The sequence below is a fragment of the Chiloscyllium plagiosum genome, unplaced genomic scaffold (assembly GCF_037043375.1).
Source record: "Chiloscyllium plagiosum isolate Xiang-an unplaced genomic scaffold, Cpla_swu_hap1 HiC_scaffold_34, whole genome shotgun sequence".
Classification (NCBI taxonomy): domain Eukaryota; kingdom Metazoa; phylum Chordata; class Chondrichthyes; order Orectolobiformes; family Hemiscylliidae; genus Chiloscyllium; species Chiloscyllium plagiosum.
In genome coordinates this window covers 20,425,182-20,440,338 of record NW_028270172.1, presented here as the reverse complement: position 1 = coordinate 20,440,338, position 15,157 = coordinate 20,425,182, and the positions used below count along the sequence as shown (strand labels likewise).

At 38.2% G+C, this 15,157-nt stretch overlaps 1 protein-coding gene across 5 annotated transcripts in view; it reads right to left on the bottom strand.

Moving 5' to 3' along the window:
• Positions 1-15,157, bottom strand: part of exoc2 (exocyst complex component 2) — a 321,249-nt gene that overhangs the window by 95,209 nt on the left and 210,883 nt on the right. For all 5 annotated transcript variants that reach the window (XM_043719385.2, XM_043719383.2, XM_087978539.1 and 2 more), the window contains 3 exons: positions 11,336-11,395; positions 9,740-9,801; positions 8,117-8,192 (listed from right to left, as the gene is read on the bottom strand). In XM_043719385.2, coding sequence (XP_043575320.2) covers positions 8,117-8,192; positions 9,740-9,801; positions 11,336-11,395 — 198 coding nt within the window. The remainder of the gene's footprint in view (positions 1-8,116; positions 8,193-9,739; positions 9,802-11,335; positions 11,396-15,157) is intronic.

The window sequence follows — 15,157 nt, the reverse complement described above, 5'->3', positions numbered from 1 at the left end:
CATCAGTGGCTTTACTGTCTGCAGTACTCTCACTCCAAATGGACCCCTTCTCTGGCAACAAAATCTCAATCTTGTCATTGAGAACTCCCGGTATGACACTGGCTCTCTCAATTTCTCCCTTTTCCTCACTCATTCCAACAAGTGTCTCTCTGAAGCTGATGCTTACTCACATCTAACCTGAACATTTTTATCAAACCTGAGGTCAAGATTCTTGCTGTTGTCCAGCAAACTGATCTCTACTTACCAGAAGCCAAACACAAGATCTCAAGCACTTCTTTCTACCTCCCCTAGCCTAGGATCCCATCACTAAACATCGTGTTAAGGTTTTGAGCGGTGGCGAAAGAGCAAATAAGAGGAGTGAAGTAAAGTATAATGTAAGTTGTGAAATTTTTATATATTTTAATCTCATTTATTTTAGAGTCAGGATTTTGAGCTAATGGCATGTAGGATTTTGTCTATGTGAGTGTGAGGGGATATAATGATTAACTTGGAAGGCTTTCTGAAGCCCTGGTTTATTTAATAAAATCAGTGACAGGGCCAATGGGAACTAGTTTACATTGGGAGGCATTATAGGAGTAAACAGAGTAAACAATCTGGTGAATTAGGTTCAGTTAGAAGGATCTGGAATTGAGAGTTTTCTTTGTTTATGGAGAACGCATCCATAACTTGAAGAAAGCTTTTTAGTTTCAGGTTTGTGAAATTTAGATGGAAAGTGGATGGGTAAAATAGTGGGTCCTAAAGAAAGGAGATATTTTACACCATAAAGGGCTACAAAGCAAAGTCAAACAGAATCGCAGGCAACAGTACATCCCCATCTGCTGAGCTCGATGCATTCGACATTCGCTTTGAACAAGAGGTGAAACGATGTCACCTTTCCCAACACCCTCAGAAAAGCCTTCATCCATGGTCACCACTGCAGATGTCAGATTGGCCTTCGAGTGTGAACTCACAGAAAGCGACTGGCCCGTTTGGAGCCCCCGGCCATATGCTCAGATCCTGTGCAGACAAGATGGTAGAAGTATTGGCTGACATCTTTGACCTTCTCTTACTATGATCTGAAGGCCCCACCTCCTTCAAGACGACCACCATCACAGTGCCAAAGAAATATCATGCAGTGGGCTTCAATGACTACCATTCAATGGCTGTAACCTCCATAACTATGCAGTGCTTTGACAGGTTAGTCATGACGGACATCAACTCCAGCCTATCAAAGTGCCTTAATCCATTGCAATTTGCCTACTGGCAGAACAGGTCTGCAGCAGACTCCATCTCTCGGGCCCTACACTCATCCTTGGAACATTTGGAATACAAGGATACCTACATCAGCTCTTAATTATTGATTACAGTTTCGCTTTCAACACCATAATTACAAGGAAACCTATCTTTAAACTTTGAGATCTCGGTCTTGGCTCCCCTCTCAGTAACTGGATCCTTGACTTCCTGACCCAAAGACAACAATCAGTAAGGATAGGCGACAACATTTTCTCCACCATAATCCTCAACACTGGAGCTCCAAATGGCTGTGTACTCAGCCCCCTACTATACTCCTTATACACTCACGACAGCATGGCCAAATTCAGCTCTAACTCAATTTATAAGTTTGTTGATGACACAATCCTTGTTGGTTGAATCTCAAACAGAATATAGGAAAGTGATGAGTGCTTCTGGCATGGTGTAAAGACAACAATCTCTCCACTGTCAGCAAAATGCAGGAGCTGGTCGTTGATTTCAGGGAACAGAGTGGAGTGCATGGCCCTGCATCAATGGTGTTGAGATAGGGATGGTCAAGACAGTCAAATTCCCAGGAATGATGATCACCTACCTTCCGCCTTGGTGCATCCATGTTGAGGCAATAGTCAAGAAAGCACAATATCACTACTTGGGAGCAAATTACTACAGATGCTGTAATTTGTACTGAAAACAAATGCTGGAAATCACAGCGGGTCAGACAGCATCCATGGAGAGAGAGCAAGCTTCCGTTTCGAGTCTAGATGACTAAGTGCTGAAGCTGTCTCTCCATGGATGCTGTCTAACCTGCTGCGGTTTCCAGTATTTCTTGTTTTCAGTTCACAACATTTCTACTTCCTCAGAAGGCTAAGAAAATTTGGCAAGTCTGCAAGACTCTTACCAATTTTAATAGATGCCCCATACAAAGTATCCTGTCTGGATGTATCACAGCACAGTATGACAACTGTCTTTCGCAAGACTACAAGAAACTGCAGAGAGTCATGAGCACAGCCCAGTCCATCAAGCAAATCAGTCTTCCATCCAGTAACTCCACCTATACTACCTGCTGCCTCAAAATCATCCAACATGATCAAAGACCCTCCCACCCTCTTCCTTCAGGAGGAAATATAAAAGTTTGAATACACATACAAACTGATTCAAGAAAAGTTTCCACCCTATTGATATTAGATTGTTGAACACACTTTTCAAATGTTAATTCTGCTTTCTCTTTCTGCACCTTCTCTGCGGCTGTTATACTGTATTCTGCACTCGTTTTGTTACCCAGATGCATATTGTATGGCACGATCTCCCTGTATAACATGCAAAACGACATTTTTCACTGTCTCAGTATGTGATAACAACAAAATCAATTTAGAATTGTCAAGAAATAAGTTACTACAGCCTAAGGAGCTTAGTTTGTAAGCTCCAAGCGAAAAGAGTGTTTGATTAAAATCTGGAGGCATATTTGAAGCTGAAAATATCTAATCTCAATTGTATAAAGACTGAAAGAAGAGGCTAGCGGATTAATTAGTTACATTAGACGTAATACAGAAGAGAATTATAGATGTAATACAGAAGAGAATTAGCTCTGTTGTTTGAGTACTGTAAAAAGGTTAGTTTAGGATTAATGGTATTGTATTCATAAAATCCCTAAAATGCCCAGCCCTTACCTCATCCCCAGAACCTCATATGGCTAATCCACTTTGGCTACAGATCCCTGGACACCACAGACAATTTTAGCATGGCCAATCTACCTAACCTGTACATCTTTGGACTGTGGAACGAAACTGGAGCACCAGGTGAAAGAAATTCCCATGCAGAAATGGGGAGATTGTGCAAATTCTATACAAGATGGTCACCCAAGGTTGAAATGGAATCTGGGTGCCTGGTACTGAGAGGCAGCAGTGCTAACCACAGAGCCACCGTGCCATACATTATTTTACCATGTAGTTTGAAATATTTAACTTTATGTAGAAATAATTTGGTTAGTTCTATTTTATCTTCATTGGCATAAACATGCTTTATTGTTAAAACCAATTTTGCAGCATTTCATGTAAATGGCCATATCAATACAAAATGATCTATCAGCCTGAAATTTGATTTGTCCAGTTATAACATCAGCTGAGACCATAAAAGGAGAAATCATGGAAAGACACTGCATAAAAGGGAATTCCAAAGTTTACACAGGCATATAAATAATAAAGGGGGATAAAAGGACAGGAAAGGCTGATTAAGAACAAAAAAAGATTTACACATGGTGCAGAGAGCATAATGGAGGTATTAAATTAATACTTTGCATCTGATTTTAACCAAAAAGAAGTTGCTCCCAGGGCATGGTGGAAAAGGAGGCAATTCACAACTAAAGAGTTTAAAATTGATGAAGAGGAGATAATCTCTACTTAAAATTGATAAGACACCAGAATTGATTGCATCCACGGGGACTGGCAGAAAGAGAAGAGTGAAAATTGAGAGAGCATTGGCCATAATTCTTCCTTAGACTTGCATTGCTAGAAGACGAGAGAATTACAAATATTACATCTTTGTTCAAAAAAGTAAACCCAACTACCACAGACCTTTCAGTTCAACTTTAGTTATGGGGAATAGTAATTCAAAACAAAAGAACTAGTTATATGGACAAATGCAACTTAATTCGAATACTTGCATAAATATATTAAGGAAAAAATCACGTTTAATTAACTTGTGGGATTTTTTTTGAAGAGGTAACAGATGAGGGAAATGTGATTTATCTGGACTTCCTAAAATTGTTTGATACAGTTCCATAAAACATAAATATTAAGTTAAAGCTCACAGAACAAAAACAAAAGTCACAATATATATTTAAGCAAGTAGTGATAAATAGATGTCTTTTGGTTTGCAGAAAGGAGTTTGCAAGACATCAGTTTTAGGACTACTGCTTTTCCTGATGAATGTTAATGATCTAGACATTAGTGCATATGTCACACTTCAAAATTGCAAATGATAACAAATCTTGGAAGCATTGTGTACGAAGGGGGATTAATGTGGAGGATGAAGGCTGCTGGAGAAGCCATCACCACCGTTCATAAGCTCAAGCAGTTTTCCTGGTTTACTCACTTCTATATTCACTACTGATTGGACAGAATGCACTTTCCTGTAATACTAAAAATAACTGAATGACATAAAAGAAAGATAAAGAATGATTTGTCAGCTGTCTTCGTTCTATTAGAACTCTGTAGAAATAATTGTGTTTGCTGTACCTGATCCCAGATACTAGAGTGTCGAGAGACACACACACACACACACACACACACACACACACACACACACACACACACACACACACACACACACACACACACACACACACACATACACACACACATACACACGGTTTGAGAGAGAGAGAGAGAGAGAAAGAGAGAAAGTGAGAGAAAGTGTTATGACATTGGATAAACCCTCCTGCTTAACTTAAAACCAGCAGCACAGAAAAGATTTATCCCATGCAGTAATCTGTGAAAATTCGAGAGGCCAAGAATTATTTAAAGTAAAAACAAACAACTTTATTTCTTCAAGTATAACAGAGAATAATTAATTAACAACTATTTACAATTCCTTCCTCTAACCTATCTTTTACCTTTCCTTCTATAATACCAATCCAATAAAACTCCCAAATAAGATTTACAAAACAAAACTTCTTATCTCAAAACCAGGCAGCTTTCATTTTCTCTGAATTCCAGTCTTCTTTTCAGCTTCTTAGGGATTTCTGCTTCACAGGTTACTGACTGATAAAGGTACCTTTTAAAAGAGCTATTTTTCAGGCAGTCTTCTTACATGTTGGTAACTGGGCAGTTCTCCTCGCAACTGTTCAATTTTCCCTGGTCTTATACTACCAAAGCATCAGATTGTTCCATTGGCTTTTTAAGATTGTCAATATACTCAACTCAAACCTGATTGGAATTTGTTTTTTTTTTGAGGTATAATTTAAACTGATTGCCTAATTTGAATCTGTTTTGTCGTTTCCAAGCAACCAGCTAATTTAGTTTTTGACCAAGCGTTACATTGTTACCTTATTGAGAATACTTGGTGCTGTCTGGTAGCTCCACCAGCTTTTAACTCTCTTAAAGGTACAGTACACCCACATCTTCATAACAAAGGAGAGACAGACACAGTGAAAGAGAGAGACAGAAAGAGACAAGAGGTATGCTAAGTAACTTTGCAGATGACACTAAAATTGGAGGTACAGCAGACAGCGAAGGAGATTACCTCAGAGTACAATGGGATCTTGACCTGGTGGGCCAATGGGCTAAGGAGTGGCAGATGCAGTTTAATTTAGATAAATGAGAGGAGCTGCATTTTGGAAAAGTAATTCAGAGCAAGACATATACACTTAAGGTAAAGTCCTGAACAAAAAGACCTTGGAGTGAAGGTTCATATTCCTTGAAAGTAGACTCGCAGATAGATAGGATCGTGAAGGCGGCGTTTTGTGTGCTTTCCTTTATTGGTCAGAGTATTGAGTATAGGAATTGGGAGGTCATGTTGTGGCTGTACAAAACGTTGGTTCGGCCACTTTTGGAATATTGCATGCAATTCTGACTTTCCTCCTATCAGAAGAATGTTGTGAAACTTGAAGGTGTTCAGAAAAGATTTACAAAGATGTTGCCAGGGTTGGATGATTTGAGCTACAGGGAGAGGCTGATTAGTCTGGGGGTGTTTTCTCTGGAGTGTTGAAGGCTGAGGGGTGGCCTTATAGAAGCTTATAAAATCATGAAGGGCATGGATAGGATAAATAGAAAAGGTCTTTCCCTTTGGGTGGGTCGTATAGAACTAGAGGGCATAGGTTTAGGGTCAGAGGGGGAAACATATAAAAGAGACCAAAGGGTCAACTTTTTCACAGAGGGTGGTGCCTGCATGGAATAAGCTGCCAGAGGAAGTAGTGGAGGCTGGTAAAATTGCAGCATTTAAAGGCATTTGGATGGGTATATGAATAGGAAAGGTTCAGAAGGGTACAGGCCAAGTGCTGGCAAATGGGAGTAGATAACATTAGGATAACTGATGGGCATGGATGAATTGGACTGAAGGATCTGTTTCCATGATTCTATGACAGAGAGACATAGACACTGTGTGAGAAAGAGAGACACGGACACTGTGTGAGAGAGACAGATACAGAGTGAGACAGAGGGAGATGCATGACAGAGAGGGAAGGGGAGAGAGAGAGTGAGCGTGTGGCAGAGAGGGAGAGCGTGACAGACAGGGAGGGGGGTCGTGCCAGGAAGGGAGAGAGGGGTGTCGCGCCACTGACAGAGAGAAGAGGTCGTACCAGTGAGGGAGAGGGGGGTCGTGCCAGCGAGAGAGGGAGGAGTAATCGTGCCAACGATAGGGTCTCATCAGCAAGGGAGAGAGGCGTTTGCGTCAGTGAGAAAGAAGGGGATCGTGCCAGCGAGAGAGAGAAGTAGTTCCACCAGCTGGGGGGGGGTCGTGTCAGCGAGAGGGGGGGGGTTCGCGCCAGCGAGACAGAGAAGGGGGCCAAGCCTGCGAGGGAGGGTTCACGTCAGTGAGACAGAGAAGGGGGCCATGCCTGTGAGGGCGTGGGTCGCGCCAGTGAGAGAGGGGGGCATTGCTCCAGTAAGAGAGAGTGGGGAGGGTCACGCCAGCGAGCAAGCAAGTGCGAGAGAGGAGGTTACACCAGCGAAAAAGAGGAGTTGCGCCAGCGAGGGGGGGGGGGTTGTGCCAGCGAGAGAGAGGGGTGGGTCTCGCCAGCGAGAAAGAGTTGGGGTCACACAAGCGAGAGAGAGAGAGAGAGAGAGAGAGAGAGAGATCACAAGAGAGAGAGAGAGATCCTGCCAGCGAGGGGGCTGTCATGCAAGGGGGTGGGGGCGCAAGAGAGACTGTGTTCTGTCAGTTTGGTCTTCACTGTTGTGTCTATTGTTACACTTGAAATTGCCATTTAGGTAAGATTTGTTCTTTCCTCAACAGAATATTCCCCTCACTGTGATTTATAAGGCCCAGGACTGTATATCATCTATTCCTTAGATTACTTCTCTTAGCCCTTTCTATTCTTACAATAACCACAACTGGGTTCCCCTTGTTCCTTATCTTACACCACACCTACCTTCTGTTGTATTTACAGATCACCCTACACCATTTTCAGTGTGATGCCACCACCAAATACATCTTCCCACCCTTTAAGCATCCTGAACAGACCATTAAATCTGAGATACCTAAGCGAAATAGCTGTGTAAATGACTGGGTTTTCTTTTCCAAGTTTTTGACTGAAAATTTATTAGTAGACAAAGAAGAATAAAGCAAAATCCATCATATGAAAATGCTTTCTAATATTTTTAAAATAATTCTTTTAGCTACTTTAAAAAATCTTGAAAACAAGAGCTACTGCTAATGCTGCAATCCCTTGCAAATCTTGTACGAAAATACAACACTTAACAATGCAATAATCAGGTGGTTTAATGAGCTGTTAGATTCCACCATAAGTACTCACCCAAATTTGTGCACAAAGCCAACAGTGTAAAGAAGACAGATTTAAAAACTTTATATTAAACTGAAACACTCCAAGTGCATAAGAAAATCAAAGTATTTTCACTATAAAAAGCAAAATTATACATGCTATCTTTTAATAGCAATTTTCTTGGCAGATCTTAATCTGAAATAGGCTAGGAATCATAATTTCTGAAACACTTCCTATTAAGGAAAAAACTCTGGATGCTGAACTATTACTTAAGAATACACCAGTATATCTCTGCCCACAAGATTCAAATCAGTTTAAATTACCCCTTAAAACTCCCAAACCAAGAGTGGTCCAAATTCTTGTAAAATATTTTAAAAATTAAGATAAATATTATTTGTTAACAGTTGCACATTTTTACAAATGAATGGAGTGAACTATTTCAGTACTTACAGGAGTTGGACTGAAGTTTTCAAGAATGCTTGCAAGTAAATCTGGGGAAGACATATCCACAGACAGGCCAGAAAGGCTAAAAAGAGCAGAAACACGTTTAATCTTTTACAATTAAAACTATCACAAAAGTTTTGGATTTCCCCGTTGAACTACACATTACAGAATTTGCTGGCAGGGTGTGTAGAAATAGTGGAGAGAATTAACATCACCACTTTTCAAAAATCACCTAAGTCTCCCTAATTCTACTTGCTCCAGTCAAAAGAACGGAGTATTGGCACAGAAATCATGCTGAACTAATCATTAACTGGTCTAAAGTGTATGCTAACAAACAGTCTGACACGAGGAAGCAAAGAGTACAGAGTTGAGTGGAAGACACATCTGTATGTCATCTTCATATACATAAAGGTAATCTTATGTCTTTGGATGATATTGCCGTCCGTTAGCATGCAAAGGAGGGATCAATATTAGATACTTCATGAACACCAAAAGGCAACAGTGAATATGAGAAGAGAGTTATTCATGGAGATGCTCTAGCTGCAATCTGATACACACAAGCATAATCAAGTAGTCAGTACCACTCAGCAGAATAATGGAAGACAGGCCTTGGACAGTGATGGTAGTGTCAAACGTGTTAAGGCTTTAACAGACCAAATGCTGTGGCAGGGTAAACAACCATTTGACAAGGCTTAAACATTGACTGTAGAAAAAAACAGGCATAGATTTGGGAGCTGAAAATCCAAACAAAGTCTTTGGAGAAGAAAGGGAGATTGAAAGCACACATTAGTTTTCAAGGAACAGAGAAGATGAACTTGTATTTTTAAGGTGGGGAAATTGACTGATGACAGTACTTTCAATCGAGGAAAGAAAACATTCTGTTGCATTGTTTTATAACAAGCTATTTGTTTTTCTAAATATATGCAATATGTAAAAATTATTGTGGACAACTTGTGGGCTCTTCAGATTTTATTCAAATAAATAAATAGTTTGAAAACAGGATTTTTTAATTGAATGATGATCTTATAATTATCACAGAAAATTTCTAAATGTTACACTTTTCATCCTTGACTGTATTTTGATAAAGAAGTTAAGAACATTTTTTGAAAATAGTCAAGAAAGAATGTGCATAATCTCAGGATATCACGCAGTGCGGTACAACCAGTCAAGTACTTTGAAGTGCAGTCACAAATGGTAACTGAAAACATGGCACCAGTCTACACAGTAACGTTCACAACCAGCAGTACAAGAATATAGTCAAGTAACAGGTGAAGGATAAAGGTCACCCAAGTCAACAGAGAAGAACTCCCCTTTCCTCAGAGTAATAGTAAGGACCTTTTATTACACACACTTGAAGTGGCAGATAAGGCTCCAGAGCAACATCTTATCTGAATTATAGGACCTCCAAAAGTACAGATCTGCTCTGGAGCGTCTCAAATTTCAAATGAAAACAGTATCTTGATGTATATTTTTTAAAAATGTAATGGTCACAACTATTCTCAATAGAATAACAATTCTGATGTTAATTATTTACAGCAAATTTGTAAACTTACACAAAGAATGCATTGTTGACTGAAGTATGGAAAGCAAAAACAAATTGAAAATATATCCAAGTATTACTATACTTACTGCATACTGTCCGAATCACCATCAGCTTTAGTACTCAGGTACTCCAATGAATCAATAAACGCCTTTAAGATAAAAACAAATCACATTACTCACATATTAAACTATTACTTTGTGTTCTCATAGTATGAATCTGATTCGACTTGTCATTCTTCCGTAAACAATTAGCCCCTTTTGGGTTATGAAGAACAACCCATTGTTCTCTTAAAAATTAATTGCAGACACTGGTGTTTCTCAACCTTAACATGCTGGATTTTAATTTTGGATAAATACTCATTAGTTTCTAAATGCATTTCAATTATTATTTTTAATAGATGTATTCGTGTTAAAAATCAATATTTGTCAGTAGCAATATAGATGTCTCTATATTATGTGTACATATATGTGCGTACATAAGTAATGCTGCATTGTTACACAAATGCAGAATTGTTAAAAATGAAAACTGAACAGTTATACCAGTTGCTGTTTTGATACTTCAGGTACTTTATTAAATTGTCTTCAGTAGCTATTGTGAGATAATAAAGGTTCAAATAATCTATGGAGAGAAACTCATCTTGGTTAAACCCACTTCTTAGATGATGAGTTGCAAAGTCACGTTGAGGTTTTACAGGATATTGGTGAGACCTCTTCTGGTCTACTTCTGGCTGCCCTAATATAAGGATATTATTAAGTTAGAGAGGGTTCAGAAGAGATTTACTTGAATGTGCTGAGAACGGAGGGTTTGAATTATAAAGACTGTTTTCCCTGGAGTAAGAGGTAATTGACAGGTGACCTTATAAAGGTTTATAACATCATGAGAGGCATGGGATAAGGTGTATAGCAAAGGTCTTTTCCCGAGGATAGGGAGCTCAAAATTACAGGGCATAGGTTTAAGCTGAGAGGGGAAAGAGTTAAAAGGCACCTGAGGGGAAACTTTCTCCACAAAGAGAGTGGTTCATATGTGGAATGAACTGCCAGAGGAATTCGTAGTTGCAGATACAGTTGAAACATTTAAAAGACATTTGGAAAGACACACGAATGGGGAAAGGTGTAGAGGGTTATGGGCCAAATGCAGGCAGGTGGGACTAGCTCAAACCTTCCAACACCAGCAACATCCTTGTAAATATTTTGGGTACCCTTTCAAGTTTAACAACATCTTTCCAATAGCAGGAAGACCATAAAGATGCTGTTAAACTTGACAGGGTGCAGAAAAGATTTACAAAGATGTTGCTGGGGTTGGAAATAAAGTCCTTCAAATAACTTTCCCTAAAATGTAGCATTATACAGCACTTAGTCCCAGATTTGGTTTTTATTTTCTAACATTGAACTAACATAACATTGGTAATATATGCTAATAATTCATAAAATTGGAAAATTTAGACAATGAATCCAATATGAAAAGATATCATTTACTTAGCTATTTTTAAACATTTCTACAATCTAACAGTGAAAGTAAGCAAAGAAAAGGAATGTAAAGATTAAGTTACACATAAAATTTCCAAATAGATTAGCTGGCGGTGAGAGCATCAGTGATGCTGGAGGGACGGATAAAAAGCACACCTTCTAAAGCTTAAATAATTCTGTATCTGAAGAGTTCAAATATCTTTAACATCTACTCACCTTCATAATATTAATGGAGAGTTCATATACATGTTGCTGGTTCTTTTCATGTTGAAATATCTGTAATAGAAAGTAATTACTGCTGTGAATTTTCATTGTATGACATTGAAAATTTTGTATCCATCACATGACAAAATGATTGTGCACACCACCAAACAAATGCAAGCTTAACCAATTGGTTAACAAATGAGGTCAAAACTACTCTACATGAGACTATTAGTGTTGACCATGTTACCAGTCAAGTATTATCCTGTTACATTAAATTACAGCTGTGCTTGCTGACAGCCAGAAGCATGTGCACAACATTGTTATGTCAAATATATATAAATAAAGTGAGAAATACATAGATACCTAATCATTAAAAAAATTATGTTACATAAATAAAGTATTAATTGAGCAGGATTTTTATTTTAATTTTTAAAAAACATTTTCAATGTTGTGCATTTGGAAATAAATTGGCGATAAGCATACACAGTCATGGGATCGTTGGTGTCAGCAAACATATTAATTCTAAACGTCATATACATATTGAGTCAGACGCACCCGTACAGCTCCAAATCTATTCAGAACACACTGTCAGAGGCTGTTCCCAACATTCCAAGTTCAAATATAAATTTGTGACCTTTCCTAATGCTTCTATATTTTCCTACAGAGCTGATAATGTCAAATTCTGCTTTCTTATACATTTTGTTGAAAACATATCTAATCAATTTTCCATTTTGTTAGATATACATTAGTGCTGTAGTTGTATTGGAATAATATACTTTGGGGCGTAACTAGCTTTCGAGCACACCTTCAGCACTATATTCAGGATGTTGCTGTGACCCACAACTGTTAATGTTTGTCAGTATCATGTGGAGTGAATCAAATTGAAGACTAGTCCCTGTGATGCTGGGGGTTTAAGGAGAAGGGTTTTTTTATTCATTCGTGGGATGCTGGCTTGACTAGCTGGGTCAGCACTTATTGTCTGTCCGTAATTGCCCTTGACTAAGTGGTTTAAAGCTGCGTTCTTAAACTGCTGCAGTCCATTTCAGATTGGGATGGATCTTTCATTCAGCACACTTTGTTGAAGATGGTTGAAAGTCCTTTGGCCTTGTCTTTTGTGTTACTATGCTGGGCCCCGTCGGGTGTCTAGAAAGTCTCTAATCTCCGCATTAGTGTTCAATTGTCTGCAAATGTTCACAATTGCATATGCCAAACTTGATTCAGTGGTTGTGGGGTCATTTAGCTATGTCATGATGCTTTCACTATTTAGCATAGTTGTAGACCTGTGCTGTTGATTCATCAAGTTGGCATTTTTTTTAAAGTTATACCTTGCGCGATCATTCCTCACTGAAACCAGGCTGATCCCCTGATAAGATGGTATTTTATTTTTAAAACTAACTTCATTCATTAAGTTTGCATATGTGCATGTCAAAAAATTTGAATTGCGGATTACAGAAAGTGCAATAAATTTCACCTTTTCTCTATCTACCATTGTACATTTTCTGGCGCATCTTCATTGCACTTCCACCATGGCAATCATTTTGTTCTTCAGGTAAAGGAACCAAACTGCACACAGTATCTATGTGCAGTCCAATGAAGGTTTTATATAATTGAATTAACACTTTACTACTCCTGTACTCAAAGTGATAAAAGTTAACACTCTAATAGTCTTCCTAATTAGCTGCTGCATTTACAGGTTAGCATTTAGTGGTGTATTGGCAAGGCTAGCCAGGTCCTTTTGTACATCTACACTTTCTAACCTCTTACCATTTATGCAAGCATCTACACAAGTATTCTTCTTACCAAAGTAGATAATATCATCTTTTTCCTCATTACATATCATCTGCCATGTTCTTGCCCACACACTAATTCTTTCCAAATACCTTGAACCTTTCTACATTTCTCACAGCTCACATTTCCACCAGTTTTCTGAAATCTGTGAAGCTGGAAAGATTACAACTGGTCCTCATGTCCAAATCATTCACATATATTATGAATAGGACTTTATGAAAGGCATTCTGAAAATCCAAGTACAGTATAGCATATTCACTAACTTACTGACTTTTATCAAGTTAAAAATCATACAACACCAGGTTATAGTCCAACAGGTTTAATTGGAAGCACTAGCTTTCAGAGTGCTGCTCCTTCATCAGGTGGTTGTGGAGTACACAATCGTAAGACACAGAATATAAACCAAAGTTTACAGTATGATGTAACTGAAATTATACACCGAAAAATACCTCGATTGTTTGTTAATCTCTCATCTGTTAAAATGACCATGTTGTTTTACTTCTAACAGATGAGAGACTTAACAAACAATCGAGGTATTTTTCAATGTATAATTTCAGTTACATCACACTGTAAACTTTTGCTATAAATTCTGTGTCTTACAATTGTGTCCTCCACAACCATCTGATGAAGGAGCAGCACTCCGAAAGCGACTGCTTCCAATTAAACCTGTTGGACTATAACCTGGTGTTGTGTGATTTTTATCTTTATACACCCCAATCCAACACTGACATCTCCAAATCATTACTTTTATTACTTCTGTTCATAATATCCTTAAAACATTCTTACAGGGATGATATGAAGAACTCATTAGATCTTAGCTATTGTATTGTGTACAGTTCTGGATGCCACAAGGTTCAAACGTGATTTTCAATTCAGAAAACTATGCTGACTATGCCCAATGAAATAAATATCTAAATATTCATTTATCACGTGTATTATAACAGATTTTAGCATTTTCCCAAATACCGATGTAAGGTAACAAGTCTTAAGTTGCCCATTTTCTGTCTCCCTCCCTTCATAAATTATGAGGTGACATTTTTTATCTTCCAATTTTTAGGTATCATTCTAGAATTTATAGAATTTTGGATGATTAACAATGCTATCTCCATAGGTACCTCCTCTATCACTCAGGTTTAGAATGTCAGGTCCTACATTCTTACCAATCTATAGTCCCAGTTATTTCTCCAACACAACCTTTTTACTAACACTTTTTTATTTCAATTTTTCATTTTCTATGGACCTTGAATTTTGGGTGAAAATTGTTTAGTAACTTCTTCAGTGATCAACTGAAGAAGGTGGTATTGCTCAGAACAACTGTTTTGTACATTCTATGACATGTAGCAAGATCCATCCTTGCTTACAGGTAGAACCTTAGTGAAACTTGATGTTTGCATATCTGCATTCTATACAACACCATGACCTGATGATTAGGTTCTCAACCTGCAATAGACAGAAGTTGCTGCTCCCACATGCACAATTTTTATTTTACCACACCAAACTGCTCCTTCTTGTTTTTAAAGCACGTCTCCCAGCCCTTCAAAATCTGGTCTAATGGTAACACCAAAGTGAGGTATATGAAAAGACATGAGGTTACAGAGTTTGGCAGAATACAGTTCTGTTCTTGTTTGAGCTGCTCTGTCTGTTTTGAATGTAATTTAATTGATATCTGCACAGAGCAATTGTTAGCAAAAATAGTGAATTTACAGCATGAATTACCATACCTATACTTAATATTGCACAATATTTCAGATTTTATTTTCATATTCATTCATGAGATGTGGGTATTGCAGGAAAGGCCACCACTAATTATAGATCCCTAATTTGCCCTTGAGAAGGTTGTAGTCAGCTGTCTCCTTGAACCATTACAGTGCTAAAAAGTAGTCCATTAGTCTGATTGGAAGCAAATGAAATTGATATATCCTTCACACATCATAATTATACTTCTTAAATAAAACCAGTTATTTCTTCTTTATTTAATTGATTTTATGCAGCAACCAGGAATACACAATCAATCAATCAGCAATTTTAAGAATGTATTCCCTTCTA